The following is a 16,168-nucleotide window of genomic DNA, read 5'->3' on the forward strand; positions in this document are numbered from 1 at the left end:
GGGAAGGCAAAAAACCCAGTGCGGTCTGTTTCTTCTGTCTGCTTCCCTTGACATTGGCTTGGTCCTCAACTTTCCATCATCCTGCTTTTTTTTTTTGTGAGCGTATGTCTCCTGGCCATGCTAGTGCTTTGAGCAGCTGCAGCAGAAATAGGTATTTAAAACATGAAGTGCCTAGAGCAGGATTCTGGTTCCTGGATGAATCTTCATCTTGAGAGATTTGAATATGTCACACAAGCCTTTCTATCTCAGTTCACAGTTGCACGTGCCATATATTTCAAGATTATTTCAGATTGTTTTTCATTGTTTGGCAGGAACCCTATAGTGCAAATCAATGGGCAACGCCCCCTCTTGAAGGGATCATGATTTATTTAGTCCCTAGACTCTTTCAGCACCTTCTGATCCCATCAAGAGAAGGTGCTCTAAAGAGGTTCAGACTTTATTTGCAAAAGCTTTATGGAGAATCATTGTAAATAATTAACATAATTTTACAAATAAATGAAATTTGGTAAGTGCATTAACAAAGCTTTTATTTTATTGGGCTTATTTTAGGACTCTATCCATTCTGTTAGATCAGCCAAATCTCCACCAACTGCATTAATACAAATAGAGTCATTCTGGAACTATACTGCAGATCAGCAGGAGTTTCTCACTACTGCTTCATAAAACTCAGCCACGTGTGATAAGTCTCTTGAACGTGAATATAGCTCAGCCAAGTTCCATGGCTGGATGTCCAAAGACACACAGTTTCAAGACAACAAATTCACAAGTCGTAGTTTTTAGAAAAAAAGCATTACAACTTGAACCAGGGAAGAAGAAATCCTGAGCTTTAATAGTTGGGTTTTTTCAAGATTTCTCTAAATAACACTAGTAAAAATAGAACGCGAACATTGAACATTTTTTTTTCCCATGAGTTACAGCCATAAAGTCAGTTGTTTTTGCGATAATAGCGATGAAGGAGTCGCGTTTGTAAAACATGAGGTCATGTAATTCATGACATTGTCTGCTAGATTATTTCATATCATCAGGTTATTCTTAAAAAGCAGCAGCAAAACCCCTTTGCTTTATTTATGCCACTTTTTCTTCTGTTGGTTAATAAATTTTAAGACAAATGTTCAAGGCCCCTGCTGATCATATCTTGCCGGTTGAAATGTTTATAAATACTTGTTTTAGCCGATTATGGTAATGTCTGCATTTTTGAGTCGGAGCTGGGGAATTGCGACTGCATATTAGTTTGCGTCAGTAGGAGGTTAATAGCCTCTCAGGGAGCGGGAGGGAGGTGGGGGAAAGCTGCTTCCTTTTCCAGACATCTGGACGCAGATAGAATCAACAACTCTTCTATATGTAAATCAAAAGTTACTGTTCTATATAAAATACTGTCATTCACTGATCTCAGATTAGGAGCAGACATGACTTGTCCATAAGGCAATAGCTGTATGTAAAATATGTAATCGGATCTTCTCGCTCTCCTACCTCCTCGGAGGGCTTTCGCCATGGACATGGCAATTACACTAATCCCATCCTTGGGGTCAAGCGGTGCCTTCCTCCCCGTGTCCCGTTCAGGGATCGCCGCAGTCCTTGGGCAGTCGGCTGGGATGCAGACCCCTCCTGAAAGCGCTGCCGGGCGGCTCGAGCTGCACGCCTGCCTCCATGGTGGTCCTCCGGGACCATCCCCGGAGAGGCAAGGTGGCCACGAGCACCCCCCTAACCTGCCAGGACAGATGCTATCGCTAACAGCTTGCTCCAGGAGTTGGGTGGATTGCTGACCGGTAGCATCTCCATGGTCAACGCGGCTCCTGCGGAGGCAAGTTGTCATTTGCAGTCAGCCCTAACGGTGCTTTGGAGGAGTAAGAGCTACTTCGGTTGTGTTTCAGCTGGAAGAGGGAGTTTCATTATGGAAGAGGGAAAGTCATCCCCTGGGTTAATAATTAGTCAAAAAAAAAAAAAAAAAAAAAGAAAAACCCTTGGGAAAAAAGGGTAAGAATAAATTAGTGATTTTTACAATCATTGAAGGTTATCTATCGGTGAGTCCACCTAGGGGTGTCACTGGGATCTGAACTGTGGCGTATATCTGTAAATGGTATGGGAAGAAGCGTGACCAGGCAAAGAGCAAAGTTTGTGACTGTTTATCGAGAACAGCTAAATCCAAAGCTTGACTGTGAAGATTATGCAGAAGATTCACAGAAAGCTGAGTCACCGGGGATTAAAATAGCAATAAAACTCAATGTCAGTAAGTACCCAGTAACGCTGAGGGGAAAGTGTGACTCTTAACTTGTGTCATTCAGGAAAAAGATCTTGAGGTTGATAGTTTTATGAAAATATCATCCAAGTGCTTAGCAGAAAGGAATTGAAAACATCATTATATTATAGTGCCTTCAGATCTTGAATACAGCGAAGTCTCTCTCAAAAAGGACATAGTAGATTAGAAAAGACACAGAAAAGTGCAACAATGATGGTCAGAGGTAGGGAACAGCTTCCATACAAAAAGAGACTAAGTAGATTTTGATTTTTTCAGCTTGGGAAAGAAATGCCTGAGGGAGCTGTGCCCCAGCTCTATGAGACCATGAATGGTGAGCAGAACCTGAATGACAAATGGTTATTCATTAGTTTTAACAATACAGAAAAAAAAAAAAAAAAAAGAGGGGCACCTAGCTGAATTATCAAGCAAAAGGCTTAGAAGGAACAAAAGCCAGTATCTTTTCAGATGCACCTAATTAAATTGGCGAACTCTCCTTGACAAAAACATAAATGGATTTGAAAAGGGTTTAGCCAAATGAATGGGAGCAGCAGCCACCACTGGCTGTTCAACACCACAGTCGAGATCCAACCTCCAGTTAAGGCTCTTGCATCTTTCATTGCTGGTGCGTGACAGAAGGCACTGGGGACAAGGTCTGTCCCTTGCCCGCCCTCCTGCACATCCCCTGGGGCCACTGCTTCAAACCAGGGTACCGGCTTCCCAAAAGCGTGTGTTGCAGGTTTATAATTCCTGCGGTCAGTGGACAAACCCCGGATTTCATGTTACTCAGTTAATATTTTGCAAGTAGACTGATGAGCGGGGGCTGCCTATCTGCATATAAAGTCCGCAGGAGAGTTTGTTGTGAGTCTGGGCTGGCAGGATTTTATGGGCTGTAACAGGTCCACGCAGCCCAGGTGCCCGTCTCGCGATAGGGAATTGCATCCTGAACGCCCCGAGCTCCAGGACTTCTTAAGAAAGTGCCCCAGTTTTGGTTCTTGTGAGCCCTATCTCCAGCAGATGGTAACAGCTCGAATTATCCTGACAGCGGTGGAGTGCAACCGCCTCGTATTAGCAAAGGCTTGGAGCCGAGCACTTCCCGTTGTTGCTGGTGCATTTCTTGAAAAATATAAATCATACCAGGTAACTACATAGATCAGTCTTTAAAAAAAAAACCAAACAACAAACACAATAGTCATTCCTACGGTGAGAAACATATTTTTGGAAAGCGAGTAATACTTTAAAATAATTGGAAGTGCTTGCGTTTCCTCTGAATGAGGGATTTAAGATTAGATGCTGATTTCATACCTATTTTGGGACTGATGTAATCCTGGAGGCCGTGTTGGAGGTACCACTGATCTGCATCGCCGTACATTAGAGAAGAATTAGTCTCAATTTCTCCTCTGGAAAATCCTGGAAATAAGAACTAAAACGAATAAGCATGACTAAGCCATTTTAAATGTAAAGGGGAAAATAGTTGCTTTAATATATTACTGTAGGGGACCATGTACATGAGAAATGGTGATCCAAAAATGATTTAAAACCACTAGATAATGAAACTGACTTGAATATTAAATATACATAAATAAAACATTTATTATACTTCGCAATGCCCTTATTATTCTTCACCACAAATATGTGCTATCATAACCCATGCACTGTCTTGTCACTGCTAATCAGCCGGAAGGCCAAAGGTCATTTTTCATTCAAACCATTTATTTTCCACAACTGCAAAATAGACAAATGAATTCTTGCGGGGAGCAATTAGAAGGAATTAAAGGCAGTGGAAAGACTATTGTAAAAGCTTTAAGAATCAATTCTGACTAAAGAAAAAGATTAAGTCTTGTAAAAAGAAATATACGGTAATGTTGAGTTGTATGGGTTGATAATGACATCTCGGTGCCGAGATAGAATTACCTCCTCTCCCAGCAGCATCATCATTACATATCTCACGCCTGTGATCAGTACACGTCAAAATCCTTCATATTGACAAATGTGCTGTCCACTTGCATCTGTGGAGAATGTTTTAGCAGCTGAGTGATTATGAATCAAACCCCAGGCTTACGGCCCCTACTGCCTCGCAATGCTTTCACATTTGTTGCCTGACAAGTAAATGTATCTTGACTTCCCTCTGAGATTTTTTTTTTTTTTTTTTTTTTGCACCGTGTTTGATGAAAGACATTTGGCAAATTGGCAGTGGTACCCTGTACATTGCAATTTGTACTCAGCATTAGGAATCTGAGCATGAAATGAGAGGGCAGGCTACAGGCTAAAGGGAAAAAAACCCACAACCCAAAGCCAGAGCTAACCAGCCTGTGAATAGCAATTCCAGGAGACAAACGCAGTGCAATTCTGCCCATTCAGATAAAATTTTAAAAAACCCAACAAATGCGCAACTCTTCCCATTGAAATAAAATTTTAAAATCCCAACATTCAGAGCAGTGTCTTAGGATTTTGAAGAATGGGCTGTGAAGGTGTTCTCAGCTGAGGAGCGTTCAGCATCTTGTCTTTCATATAATTTCCTCCGTCGTGACAAGCAAGGTATTGCACAGGGCTCATGCTGTGGTTTTTATGCTCGGTAGGTGAGATCTTGGCTTTCTGGTTTTTTCATTTGTTTGTGGTGTTATGAAGAGGCAGATGGTTACTCTCAGCTGTCAGTAGGCTCAGCAGCAGTCTTGAACTCTCCAAGTGACAATGTTTGAGGTTTTGGAGCAGTATTTCATGATCAGTTCCAGACACCTTAAAGGAAACCATTCTTCAGAAATTATTTAGTCCCCACTGCCTGAAAATTAGAGACAGCAAACCAAGAGTGGAGACATCCCAAAGTACCTAGTGTTTACAAGCGACTAAAGGTAGAGCGGGAATATTAAGAGGTTGTAGAAAAATAGGATAGGCATCTAACAGGTAATGTAAACACATAGCACCAAACCCATCAAAGCTTCTTTTCTTATGGATTTATCTCATGGTCTTTGACTGTGATGGGCAAGAAGACTGGACTGAATGGTTGGATGTGGCTGGAACATTGACGGAGCCTCTCTGGATCTGGCTTGTTGAAGCCCTTGGTTGAGCTGGAGTGTTCATAAGGTTTCCTCTGCAGTATTTGTCCTCTGCAAGTCCTTTAAAAAAAAAAAACAAACAAACTGTAGGAATTCAGTTATTGTTGGTGTACCTATTTTTTCTGTTGATTTGGTCAAAGGCGGCCGATAGTTGCAGTAGATGGGATGCATAGACTCATAGGCACACGCCCACACAGCATGACTGTATAGACTGGAATTTTATAGAAGCTGAGGCTTAAAAATAGGAAGAAATGAACACTGGCTAATTTAGATTTTGTGTGGAAGCAGCTTTCCATTATAGCAATCAGGACAGGAGTTCTGCTGTATGCTGGGCTTGCAGAGAAACAGCACCCTGTTGTTGCAGTTACGGGTGTTATTCCAAGTGGGACAACATCACGGCCACCACCTTACCTAATGTGTCCCATCATTTTTGAGACTGCAACTCTACATTTGCTTTTTTTTTTCTTTTTCCTTTTTTTTTTTTTTTTTTTTTTTCCTCTTGGCAGTGTATGCTCTTTGTATTTTGGGTTTCCGGTGAGGGCAGAAAGCTGAAGCCGTATTCACCGTGACGGGTTCTGTGCTATCTTCTGTTGCAGATGTCAGCTATAGAAAACATGGCCGAGAAGCTGGAGAGCTTTAATGCCCTGAAACCGGAGGCCAACGAGCTGATCCAGTCGGTGCCGTCCATGTTCAACTTCCGCGCGCCACCGAGCGCCTTGCCCGAGACCCTGCTGCGGAAGGGCAAGGAGCGCTACACCTGCAGGTAGCCCAAAACTGCCCCGTGGTACCCTCCCAGGCTCCCAAAATTGCCCCTGCTCGGGTGGTTGATGGCAACTGCAGTGGGTCTTTCATGTGCCCAACGAAACATGGAAAGCGTTTTGCTTTGGGGTTCTTATTTATTCAATTACTGGTGTTATTAAATAACAAGTTTGCCCTGTGTCATACCAGTGTGATAAATGAGGTGGAAACTATTATATAAACAATTCTTTTTTTCCAAATTTTCTCGTCACTTTCACATGCATAAGTGTGCTTTTATTATTGATTTTTTTGATCATAAACTACAGACGTGTTTTTTCTCAGGCTTCTGGCTATAATATCCAAAGGGATAAGTGATAAAATACATGACTTATTAGGACTTATGTGTACAGACTTAAAAAAAAATACAATGAAGATAGTCATTGTACACGTAACCAAAATGAATGGGAGCTTTGTCGAGGAGAGTAGAATTAGCTGTGTGGGTATTTTGAAGGCTTATACATCACGTTGTGAAAAAATAAATGGGATGTTAAAAGTGAAGGGATGCAATCTTCAAAGTCATCATGTGGAGCAACCATCACCCTCATTCACTTAAAAGAGTGCTGTGTGCTCTGTCCCCATACGGAAATGGGCTGAATGTCATTAATAGAACTGGGCCAATTATAAACGGAATATTAATATGTTACTTGAACGAAGGGGGAGGGTTCACAAGAATTTTTTTTTCTTGCCATTATTTTTCCCGTGACATATTATCGAGTTTGGAGAATGCTTTTTAAATTGCATTATTTAGGTCTCTATATAATCTCCAGAATGCGCAGGCGTTTGACACTGGCATATCGGTTTATCTGATCTTTTTGAAAACATGTCACCTTCTTTCAAGACATGTTGTTATAGAAACATACCTTGATGGATTAGGTCTTTGAGTCTTGTCTGCTCTGATCCTATTCAATGCACAGAATGATGTCACGTTTGCTGACACGTAGAATTGGTTGAAAGGTTTGAAATTTGCCTACATGGAGGCAGAAATCCCAGGCTTTAATAACAGATTTTCTTGATTCCAAATCTGAATGTGACCCATAATCACCTAGTGAGCTTAGAAATTTGGGGTGATCTTTAAAACTGGTATGTTTTCCTATATCCCTTGCTTATGCACAAGAAGAGCTGGTCGGTGCCAGCAATTCCAGTCCCATTCTTGTGCGTGTGTGTCTCAGTCACTTGCATTTGCTGAATGCTTTTATTGAAATGTCGTTACACCAAAGCGATGCTAATAATACCGTAGACTAATGACTCAATTTGGGCTACGCATCCAGTGCAGCTCAAATTGGGATGTAGCCAATGAAGGTTGCATTGTCTTATCAAACCTTTTCTTATCACAGATACTGCGGCAAGATTTTCCCGAGATCTGCAAACCTAACACGCCACCTGAGGACGCACACTGGAGAGCAGCCCTATAGGTACTGCGACCCCTTCCCCGTGTCTGTGGTGTGGTCGAGTGAATAAAGCAAGGGAATGAGTGTCCAACAGCCTTACTTGGCCAACTCCGGCGCTCGCTCCTTAGCATTGATGACCCACCGTCGCGTTTTGCTCTCTGACAGGGCTTTTTGTATTCGATGCTGATATTCAGCATTGGAGCTGCAGAGATAGGGGAAGGTTTTGGTCCTAGCTAGCCCAGGCGCCATCCACAAGTCCTGCCTTTGCCTCGCGGGATAGCTGGTGTTTCTACACCAGCATGGTTGAAGTGGTTTTCAATAGGGCTTATGGCCACATTTTCCCTTGCAAAAATGTTGGGGTTTTTTTTGTAAGAGCTCTGCAGTGTTATTTGCAGCCTACAGCTGGGTGTTTCGTCAATCATATGTTTTCTGAAAGGTCTTGGATGCAAAGGCGTTACTGTATTTATTTGTTTCCTGCTGAATCTGGATCCTTTCTGAGGTCTGCTTAACCAAAACCCATGTGGGTGTACTCTCTTGTTGATAAGAATACGTATGTGATATTGTATCCAGGACAGTCACATGCAGAAATGTGTATAGAAGCTTCACCTTATTGAAAATGAAAGACCAGTTTAAATCAACTGGAAAGAAGCCAGTTCATGTTCCAGTAAAACAAATGCACCAATTTCTGCATTTTATGAGCTGTAAAGAGCAGAGTAAGCTCATTGTTTGTGAGGAAACAATATGTTTTTTGCCTTTAGTCTCTTTAGGAAATGAGATTCACATCTAATTTTATTGAAGGAGGGTCTTGATGCATGTTATACCCGTCCACTACATAAAAGCCACAAGCGATTAGTAGCATAATGGACGATTTCAGCACCAAAAAAAAAGTAAAAAAAATTTGACATCATTGACAAGCATAAGAGAAGCACGGGAGAAGTAAAAGATTGAAAAACTAAAGTGGTGAAGACTGTTGGCTAGTTGCCAGCCAGAGAATTTGGAATAGTTATAGTATGACTTAGTAATGGCTTAAAGAGCAATACAGTAAAGGCTTTAGGGACTCCAAATCGCTACAGAGTATGAAAATTGATGCCTCTGGTACCAGAGTGATAGACTAAACTACTCACATTGGCACAGTATTAAAGGTTGGGATTGTTTATTGCTGGTTTTTGCAAGATAACCAAATTTCCTCTGGGATTAGCAATCGAGCAAGCTAATTCCTCAAGAAAAGATTTAATCACACAGTATAATTTAGAATAGGAAAAGAAATAGCCCTTTTTTACCTTATTTGAGCATTAGAAGAGATCTGTTTCATGTTTTTTCCAAAAGTGTTTAATTGTATTGTATTGGCAGCACATGAAACAATAGAGTTATTGCTCTACTGTTTTCAAACTTCCCAACTTTGCGTGCAACAGTTCTAAAAACATGGGAATCAATTACCCTAGCTAATTTGATGCCGTTAACTCGAAATATTATGCTTATTCCTAAAGGCAGTATTTAAAATAGAAAGCCTAATGTGAATTAAAGCTAAAAAACCCCACTGTAGAAGTGACGTCTCCATTCCAAGAGCACGGCTCTCCAGTTATTCAGCCAAAACTTGTCTTTATTTCAGGTAGAGTTTTGCCTCAATAGGGACCAAGGAACTGCAGTTGGGTACTGACACTGAGCCCAGAAGGTGCTTCATGTCTCTTAGAACAAATATTACATTCCCAGCTACTAACAACCCCTTTTCTACCTACTTGTTTTGGTTTTTTTTAGATGCAAATACTGTGACAGATCCTTTAGCATATCTTCTAACCTGCAGAGGCATGTCCGTAACATCCACAATAAAGAGAAGCCATTCAAGTGTCACTTGTGTGACAGGTGTTTTGGTCAACAAACCAATCTTGACAGACATCTAAAAAAGCACGAGAACGGGAACATGTCTGGTATGTACGCCTTTTCCCTCTCCGGCGTGCCCTACGTACCGCCAGCGTTCACATACAGGGACTGCACGTTCACTTTCAATGCTGCTGAGTGTCAATAGGCACACGTTGCTCTGTGCCGTCTGCTCCGATGAGTGGGGTTTTGGAAAATATGTAAGTGCCTAAGCTCTGCTGACATTTAAAGTGCTTTGAAAATCCCAGCATAAACTCTACCCTTGTACAACTTAATACCACTGGATGATGTCCTTTCTTTTGGTTTTAATTAAGCCAACCATAGCATTTTGAGAACAGACTGGGAAAATTGGTTTAATCCCATCTCCGCAATCACTTGGCTCTCAATAGGAGTCCTAGATTTAGAGTCTCAGGGGGCACTCTGAAGGATTTTCTTGGCACCTTCTAAAATATTCCCACTGTCAGGAGCTGAAAAGCACTCGCTATTATGGAGGTGATGGTGCCTCCCAAGCCCCCAAGCAAATCGGTCACTGTACAACAGCAGCAGTGGCAGCGGCAGGTAGTGGATATCATTGGTCTGGTTTAGGTATCTGCAGGGTTTAATGAAAACCCTGTCTGCAGTCTTTTCAGTCTACGTTTTGCTCCACTGGAAATAACCAGGTACATGCAGGGAATGCAGAGCTGTCTTTTCCCCGATGCTCAGAGAAAGACGTCTGTCACTGGTCTCTCAGTGCTAATGAACCTGGGTGATTATGCCAACGGCTGCTCCATATTTTAAGCAAATCTGCATAATTAGTAACTAAAATGAAATTCCATTTGCTCAGTTCAACCATTGGTCTAATACAGTTATTGACTGACAGGCTTGGAGTCGCAAGGGAACAGGAAGGGGATGTTGAAATAGATACTTGACAAAAGCAATTATTAAAGCATGGAAATGGCACCCAGCATGCAAGCAGTCGTTTTGGCTGGAAACCACTTTCACCCATGGATAATAATACTTCCTTTCTCATTACTGGTTTTACAGCCAATAGATCACTATGACCAGCTTTCCTGGGTTTCACCCATTTTAACCATTGCTTCAATTTCAGTTTGATTTAAATGGTTAAATATAGAAAATGGGAAGGAGTAACAACAGAAGTCCTCCATTTTGCTTTAAGGTACTGCAACATCTTCACCTCACTCAGAACTGGAAAGCACAGGGGCAATCCTAGATGACAAGGAAGACTCTTACTTCACAGAAATTAGGAATTTTATTGGAAACAGCAACCACAACAATCAGTCCCCCCGAAACTCAGAAGAGAGGTGAGTTGCACCTTCCTTTTGCTACTCTTCCTTTCCCAGGTTTGCTCACTTATTAAACCGGATTTTTCACTTGTGATGATGTCTGGAGCCAGAGTTATTTAGCAATCTGGTTGCTTCAGCTTTCACCTCGGTGTCTTACGAAAAGAAATGTGTTGATTCCCTCCCCATCCTGCGCGAACATGTTCCCGGTGACAGATGCTGGACAGAAGGTTCCATCTATGAACACATTTCTCCTCGTATCAGGAGCTCTCAGTTTCAAGTTCCCATAAATAAGTCTGTTGAAAAATTCCCTCATTTTACATTCACATCAGAACAGGTGAATTCTACATCCTGTGGCTAAACGTAGAGATTTCAATGCGATTTAAATGTGTAATTAATAAAGTAGACTAAGCTAAATTCTTGGATCGAATGGAATATTATAACTGAAAGTCCTTTCCTGTAAGTAACTCAATCCCAAGAAAGATGCTGACTAGCAAAAACCCTGTGAGGCTGTGGGTAGGCGTTGGTAGTCGACAGTGCTCTAGCATGTGAGACACTTTTTCCTACCAAGATTTATTAAGTATATGGGTGTTTCAATTCTTCTGAACTAACAGAAGAGAGACCACTTCTAAATATTTTCAGCTAATAAAAACACAGCTAAGCAGAAAGGGCTGTAGCATGGATATGCACATCAGCTGTACGTATTTCTTTGAGATTGGTTTTGCATTATGCGTTATTTGCGCTTTTGAATTGGCATTACGTTATCAGCATCAAAAATTTCTTACTGTTGGTGACAAACTTCACTGTCTTCTCAATTTCCAGATGCCTTTCTGAAGGGAGAAAAATGGTGGACATAACACAATTTCCACAGAAGTATTGGATTAAGTGATTACATGCATATTCAAATTTCATTCCATCTTGATTGGCAATGAGGGCTTGGGATTTTTTCCTTGCACATCTGGTCTCAACATGTCCTCTGACAGGAAGTCAGCAAAGTGGAAAGGTTGCTGGGTTGTGCAGTGTTTCCTTTCTAAATTTGGCACTTCAGACTGCTCTTGATGGATATTTTATCCCTGGCAAATTGCTGCATTTGAAAGCATAATTAGAGAATCTGTTTTCTTAATCACATGGTTTTTGTTACTTTGGTTGTAGTCCATCTCCCTTTCATTTCTAGCAGCCTCAATTGAGCATAACAAGCAAGTTGGCAGCCCAAACTGTGCTCAACGATTTCTTATTTCTGCCTATTTAAATAAAAGATGATAAAGAGATATTCCTCTGATTATCTTAGAAGGGGGTGGCTGCTTCAGCTCTCCCGACTCTGCACAGCCTCAGATTTTTTGATAGTGTGATATAAACAGACCATTCCCTGGCTTTTTTTTTTTTTAATGCAATCCTGAACTCATGACAATCAGCTGGAATTTGCTTGGGAAATAGATGAAACTCTATTATGTTTAGGAAAACGATGCTATTGTTGTATAAGAAACCAACTTTCACTTGTGTATGCTCCATAAGAAAGTACGTCTGTTACAACAGCAAGTCAAATGTTAAATACCAAATAAATTGCTAGGGTTCATCCTTATCTTGCTCAAACTTTTGATATATTCCATATTGTCCCGCACAGTTTGAAGCAGACGGAGTCTAAAGCAAACTGCGGGCGGACAATAAAGTTTCCATTTTTATAACTGTATTCCTGGAAGAGTAAGGACCTTTTGCACAATGAGAACAATAGATGAATCAAGGCCTCCGTGCTACATAACGCAGTGGAGCAGATATGCCAGTAGCGTGAATTGTGTGGCTCCACCAAGTGCAGCCCTTTTACACCACTAGTACCTCTGGCCGTGCATTTGTCGACATGGCGGTGCTGAATTTCTTTAGCTCTCATTTAATGCAGTGGACACAATGCAGCTGCGGATGCTCGGAATCCTACAGGGTTGAGGCCGTTAGCAAACGAGCCCCTACTTCAGCATGGGTATTACGTCCTTGATAAAATCCCGTAGGAAGTAGTTAAGAGAAGTCATTGTCTGAAAGCAAAGGACAACGTAATAACAGCGGGTAGACCAAATGGTTTTCCATGTGCGTATTGCTATAATTACTCGTTTAATAAGAATAAATGCACTTAAAATGCTATACGGCCTTTCTTTTCATTACTTCTTACCCTTCAAATCAGTCGATAATGTAGTTCAGCCTGGAGGCAATATTGCAGACCGCTCTTCAGGTCTTCAGCTGAAGTCCCTTAGGTTCCCATGTATGTAATCCATACTTCAGTGAAGTAGTATGGCTTCCAAATGGGTGGTAGTGTGCAAAATTAATTATGCATGTAATTTTGACTTTAAAACTCTGAATGCGGTATTGGATGTCATTTTTGAAAATGCTGGATCTGATTTTCAGAGTTTCTTGGCCCCTACAGCTTCTGTTAAAAGGCAATGAGTTGTTTTGCCCAGACTACATATATGATTGGAAACATGAGATGAAATAATGCGTGAGAAAATTTGGAATGGATATCTGAACATACCTCCGCTTGAACGGTAGTTTTAGCAGGATAACAGGAAAATCCCATGCTGATGGTACTATAACCTCCCACTGATTTTTGAGTGGTATTTTCTCCAATACTGCCTAAACGTCTGAAGCTAAACAAGATATTAAATACAGAAATCACTTTATTCTACTGGGACAGATCCTTTTCAGATCTGCTTCTGACAATCTGCTGGTGAGGAGCTTTCATAACTCATTTGTGATTATTGCCTGGGTTTGTTCTGGTACTTTCAGAATGAATGGCAGCCACTTTAAGGATGAAAAAGCCATGGTAGCCAGCCAGAACTCAGATTTGCTGGATGATGAAGAGGCAGAAGATGAAGTAATGATGGACGAAGAAGATGAAGAGAATGAAATTGCAGGGAAAGCAGTCAAAGAGCCTGTTACGAGTGACATGCACGAGGGGACTCCAGAGGAGGATTACGAGGAAACAAGTACTTTGGACATGAACTGCAAAGCTTCCCCTGGCAGGTTGGTTCCTTCCGAGTATTGGTGTGCCTGATACATGAAATAAAAACAATAAACCATACAAGAGTGCCAGCACCAAACTGTGTGCTGTGGGAACCGGTCCGTGGTAGCCAGCTTCCCAGTTACGATAGCAACGTGCGTCTGTGTTGGGGTCAATACCAGCCCTGTTTTCAGTCTCTTCTTGCAATCTGTAGCCCTTAAGAGGAAAAATAGCTGTGCTCAGGGAACTATTGTCAGGTTCTGGGTGAGACAGGAAACATTCATGGGAGGGACGTTATCTGCTCCGTAAACTGATCTGGGTCTCCTATAATGGTCTTGTGAAAGGCTGAGGAGACACTAGGAGAGAGAGCTGACCTCTCTCCCCTGCCCCTGCTGCCCACCCTCATCTTTTTAGAAAAGAAAGGGGAATTTCTTTTATTTCAGGATCACAGTTCCACAGGGCAAGGTGGTTTATGAATGTAAAAAAGGGAGAAATGGCTCAGATGTGTAAATCTGAGAGAATGAGGGAATGCAGAGAGGATTGTTTAATTGACATTAAAACCTCCGTGGTGTTTTTGTAGGTATAAAGAGGAGGAGTATAATAAGACTGGACTTTCGGCTTTGGACCACATAAGGCACTTCACAGATAGCCTCAAAATGAGGAAAATGGAAGAAAATCAATATAGTGAAGCTGAATTGGCAGCTTTCAATACTTCCCAGCTGCCAGAGGACCTAAAACAACCATTGTACAGGAAATCCAAATCCCAGGTAAAAGCTTAACTCAGTTAAAATGTTATTGTCGCCAAATACCCGAAGGATTAAACTGTTAGTGTGTGGCAGGCAAGGTCGTTTCAGCTTCGTCAGACAGGGCTGTGCTCCATGTCCACAAACCTCAGCCTGCCCCGACCTCCCCCTGCGCTCCCACCGCACCAGGGAGACACGGCAGGGTGCTCTGGTCCCTGTATAATGCAGGATTTTCTTACTTTTTTGCTATTTCTGCCATCCGCAGAAATGCCATGTTAAGAAACAGTCCCACTCTGCTTTCAGACAGCCAGCGTGGTCACACTGATGCCCTGGAGTTGAGCTGCAGCCTTGCAGGGGTGTGACTCGGATCTTCTGGCTGGCTGGCTTTTTGGTGTTTGTTTTCTAATAGTCTGTTGGATGTTACTGCCTCTAGGTCCTCAGCATGTTTTTAAAACGGCAATAACTAAACTCATATCCTAGTGCTATTTCTTGAAAATTTTTTAAACATTAATTAAAATGGGTCTCTTTAGCCCCTTTAAAAGACTCCTGTTTTAAAAGCTTCAGCATATGCCTGCAGAAAAGGTCACCAAAGGAGACTGTGGTATTTGGTGAAATACAGGACCAGCCAAGGGATAATGTGATTCCTCAGGCTCTTGAAAAGAGCCTCCTGTGCCAAGAATCTAAAGGCACAGGAGACTCGGGGTGCTTGTCTACTATGAAAGGTTTCTCAGAGCTTCGTGAAGCCAGATGAAAGCAGAAATTATTATTACTATTAGTGAGTCAAAAGTGTCAGTGAAAAGGTTGACAGTGGTTTTACCTAATGCGTTTTGATTTTTTTTAAATAAGTTGAGAACAGCAGCTGTAGCCTAAATGATGCCCTAACCGCGTAGGGGTGGCACGGGTCCAAGCTCAGATCTGTGCCGCAGGATCATGACCTCTTCGTCCTTTTTCTTTCCCCGTCCAGGCGTATGCGATGATGCTCTCTCTCTCCGACAAGGACTCCCTTCATTCTGCATCCCACAGTTCTCCCAATATGTGGCACAGTATGGCGAGAGCCGCTGCAGAATCCAGCGCCATTCAATCCATCAGTCACGTATGACAGTGTGAAGTCTTACCGAGGATGGGACCAAGTCCAAACCAGTAGCATGGCTCTTTCATATATGACTATTTAAAAGACTGCTGAGCAGAATGCCTTATAAATCTGCAGGGTCACTCATTTAAAGTCCAGTGACCTTAAACTGAATAATTTTAAAAAGAAAGAAACTATTTATTCTCAATATTTTGTTTTGCACAGCAAAGGCAGCTGCTGACTTCTGGAGGATCAATGCGACTTAAAAAAAAAAAAAAAGTTTCAGTGGATTATGTAAACCGGGGCCAGGAAAAAGTGTCTTCCAGTTCACCCGGCTTTGAGGGGCAGGGGCAAAAGGGTTAAGACTGCATTGATACACACATGGGCACTCCTTTAAAGTAGGAACTGAATTGATTTTCTTTTTGTATAAGATAGTTTGACACAGGATTGGGAACAGTTGCTTTTATGTACAAATCTCTTCATTAAAGCTTTATGCATTTTAGCCCTTCAAAGAAAGAAACTAGTTCTATCAAATGCGCACTATCCATCGTAAATGTAGAAAGAAGTAACAGGGAATATTTTGTTCTCTCCGTAATTCTTTTGCCTTCTCAACTGCATTGTTAAAAAAAAAAAGGAAAAACAAGGAAAAAAAAAAGAAAGAAAAAAAAGAACTCTGAGAAACAATACATAAGAGGCTTGTGTATATTGTAAACTATGAATGTTCACTACTCCAAGAAGCTAAATCATCC

General features: G+C 41.6%; 1 protein-coding gene across 7 annotated transcripts in view; it reads left to right on the forward strand.

The window, feature by feature from the left end:
• MECOM (MDS1 and EVI1 complex locus) overlaps positions 1-16,059 on the forward strand; it is a 190,037-nt gene extending 173,978 nt beyond the window's left edge. For all 7 annotated transcript variants that reach the window (XM_049802916.1, XM_049802917.1, XM_049802918.1 and 4 more), the window contains 7 exons: positions 5,883-6,049; positions 7,419-7,496; positions 9,228-9,397; positions 10,504-10,648; positions 13,394-13,630; positions 14,188-14,374; positions 15,315-16,059. In XM_049802916.1, the coding sequence (XP_049658873.1) occupies positions 5,883-6,049; positions 7,419-7,496; positions 9,228-9,397; positions 10,504-10,648; positions 13,394-13,630; positions 14,188-14,374; positions 15,315-15,449 (1,119 nt within the window). In that variant the 3' untranslated portion in view covers positions 15,450-16,059. The remainder of the gene's footprint in view (positions 1-5,882; positions 6,050-7,418; positions 7,497-9,227; positions 9,398-10,503; positions 10,649-13,393; positions 13,631-14,187; positions 14,375-15,314) is intronic.
• The last annotated feature ends 109 nt before the right edge of the window (positions 16,060-16,168 follow it).

Source organism: Accipiter gentilis, chromosome 6, assembly GCF_929443795.1.
Source record: "Accipiter gentilis chromosome 6, bAccGen1.1, whole genome shotgun sequence".
NCBI lineage: Eukaryota > Metazoa > Chordata > Aves > Accipitriformes > Accipitridae > Astur > Astur gentilis.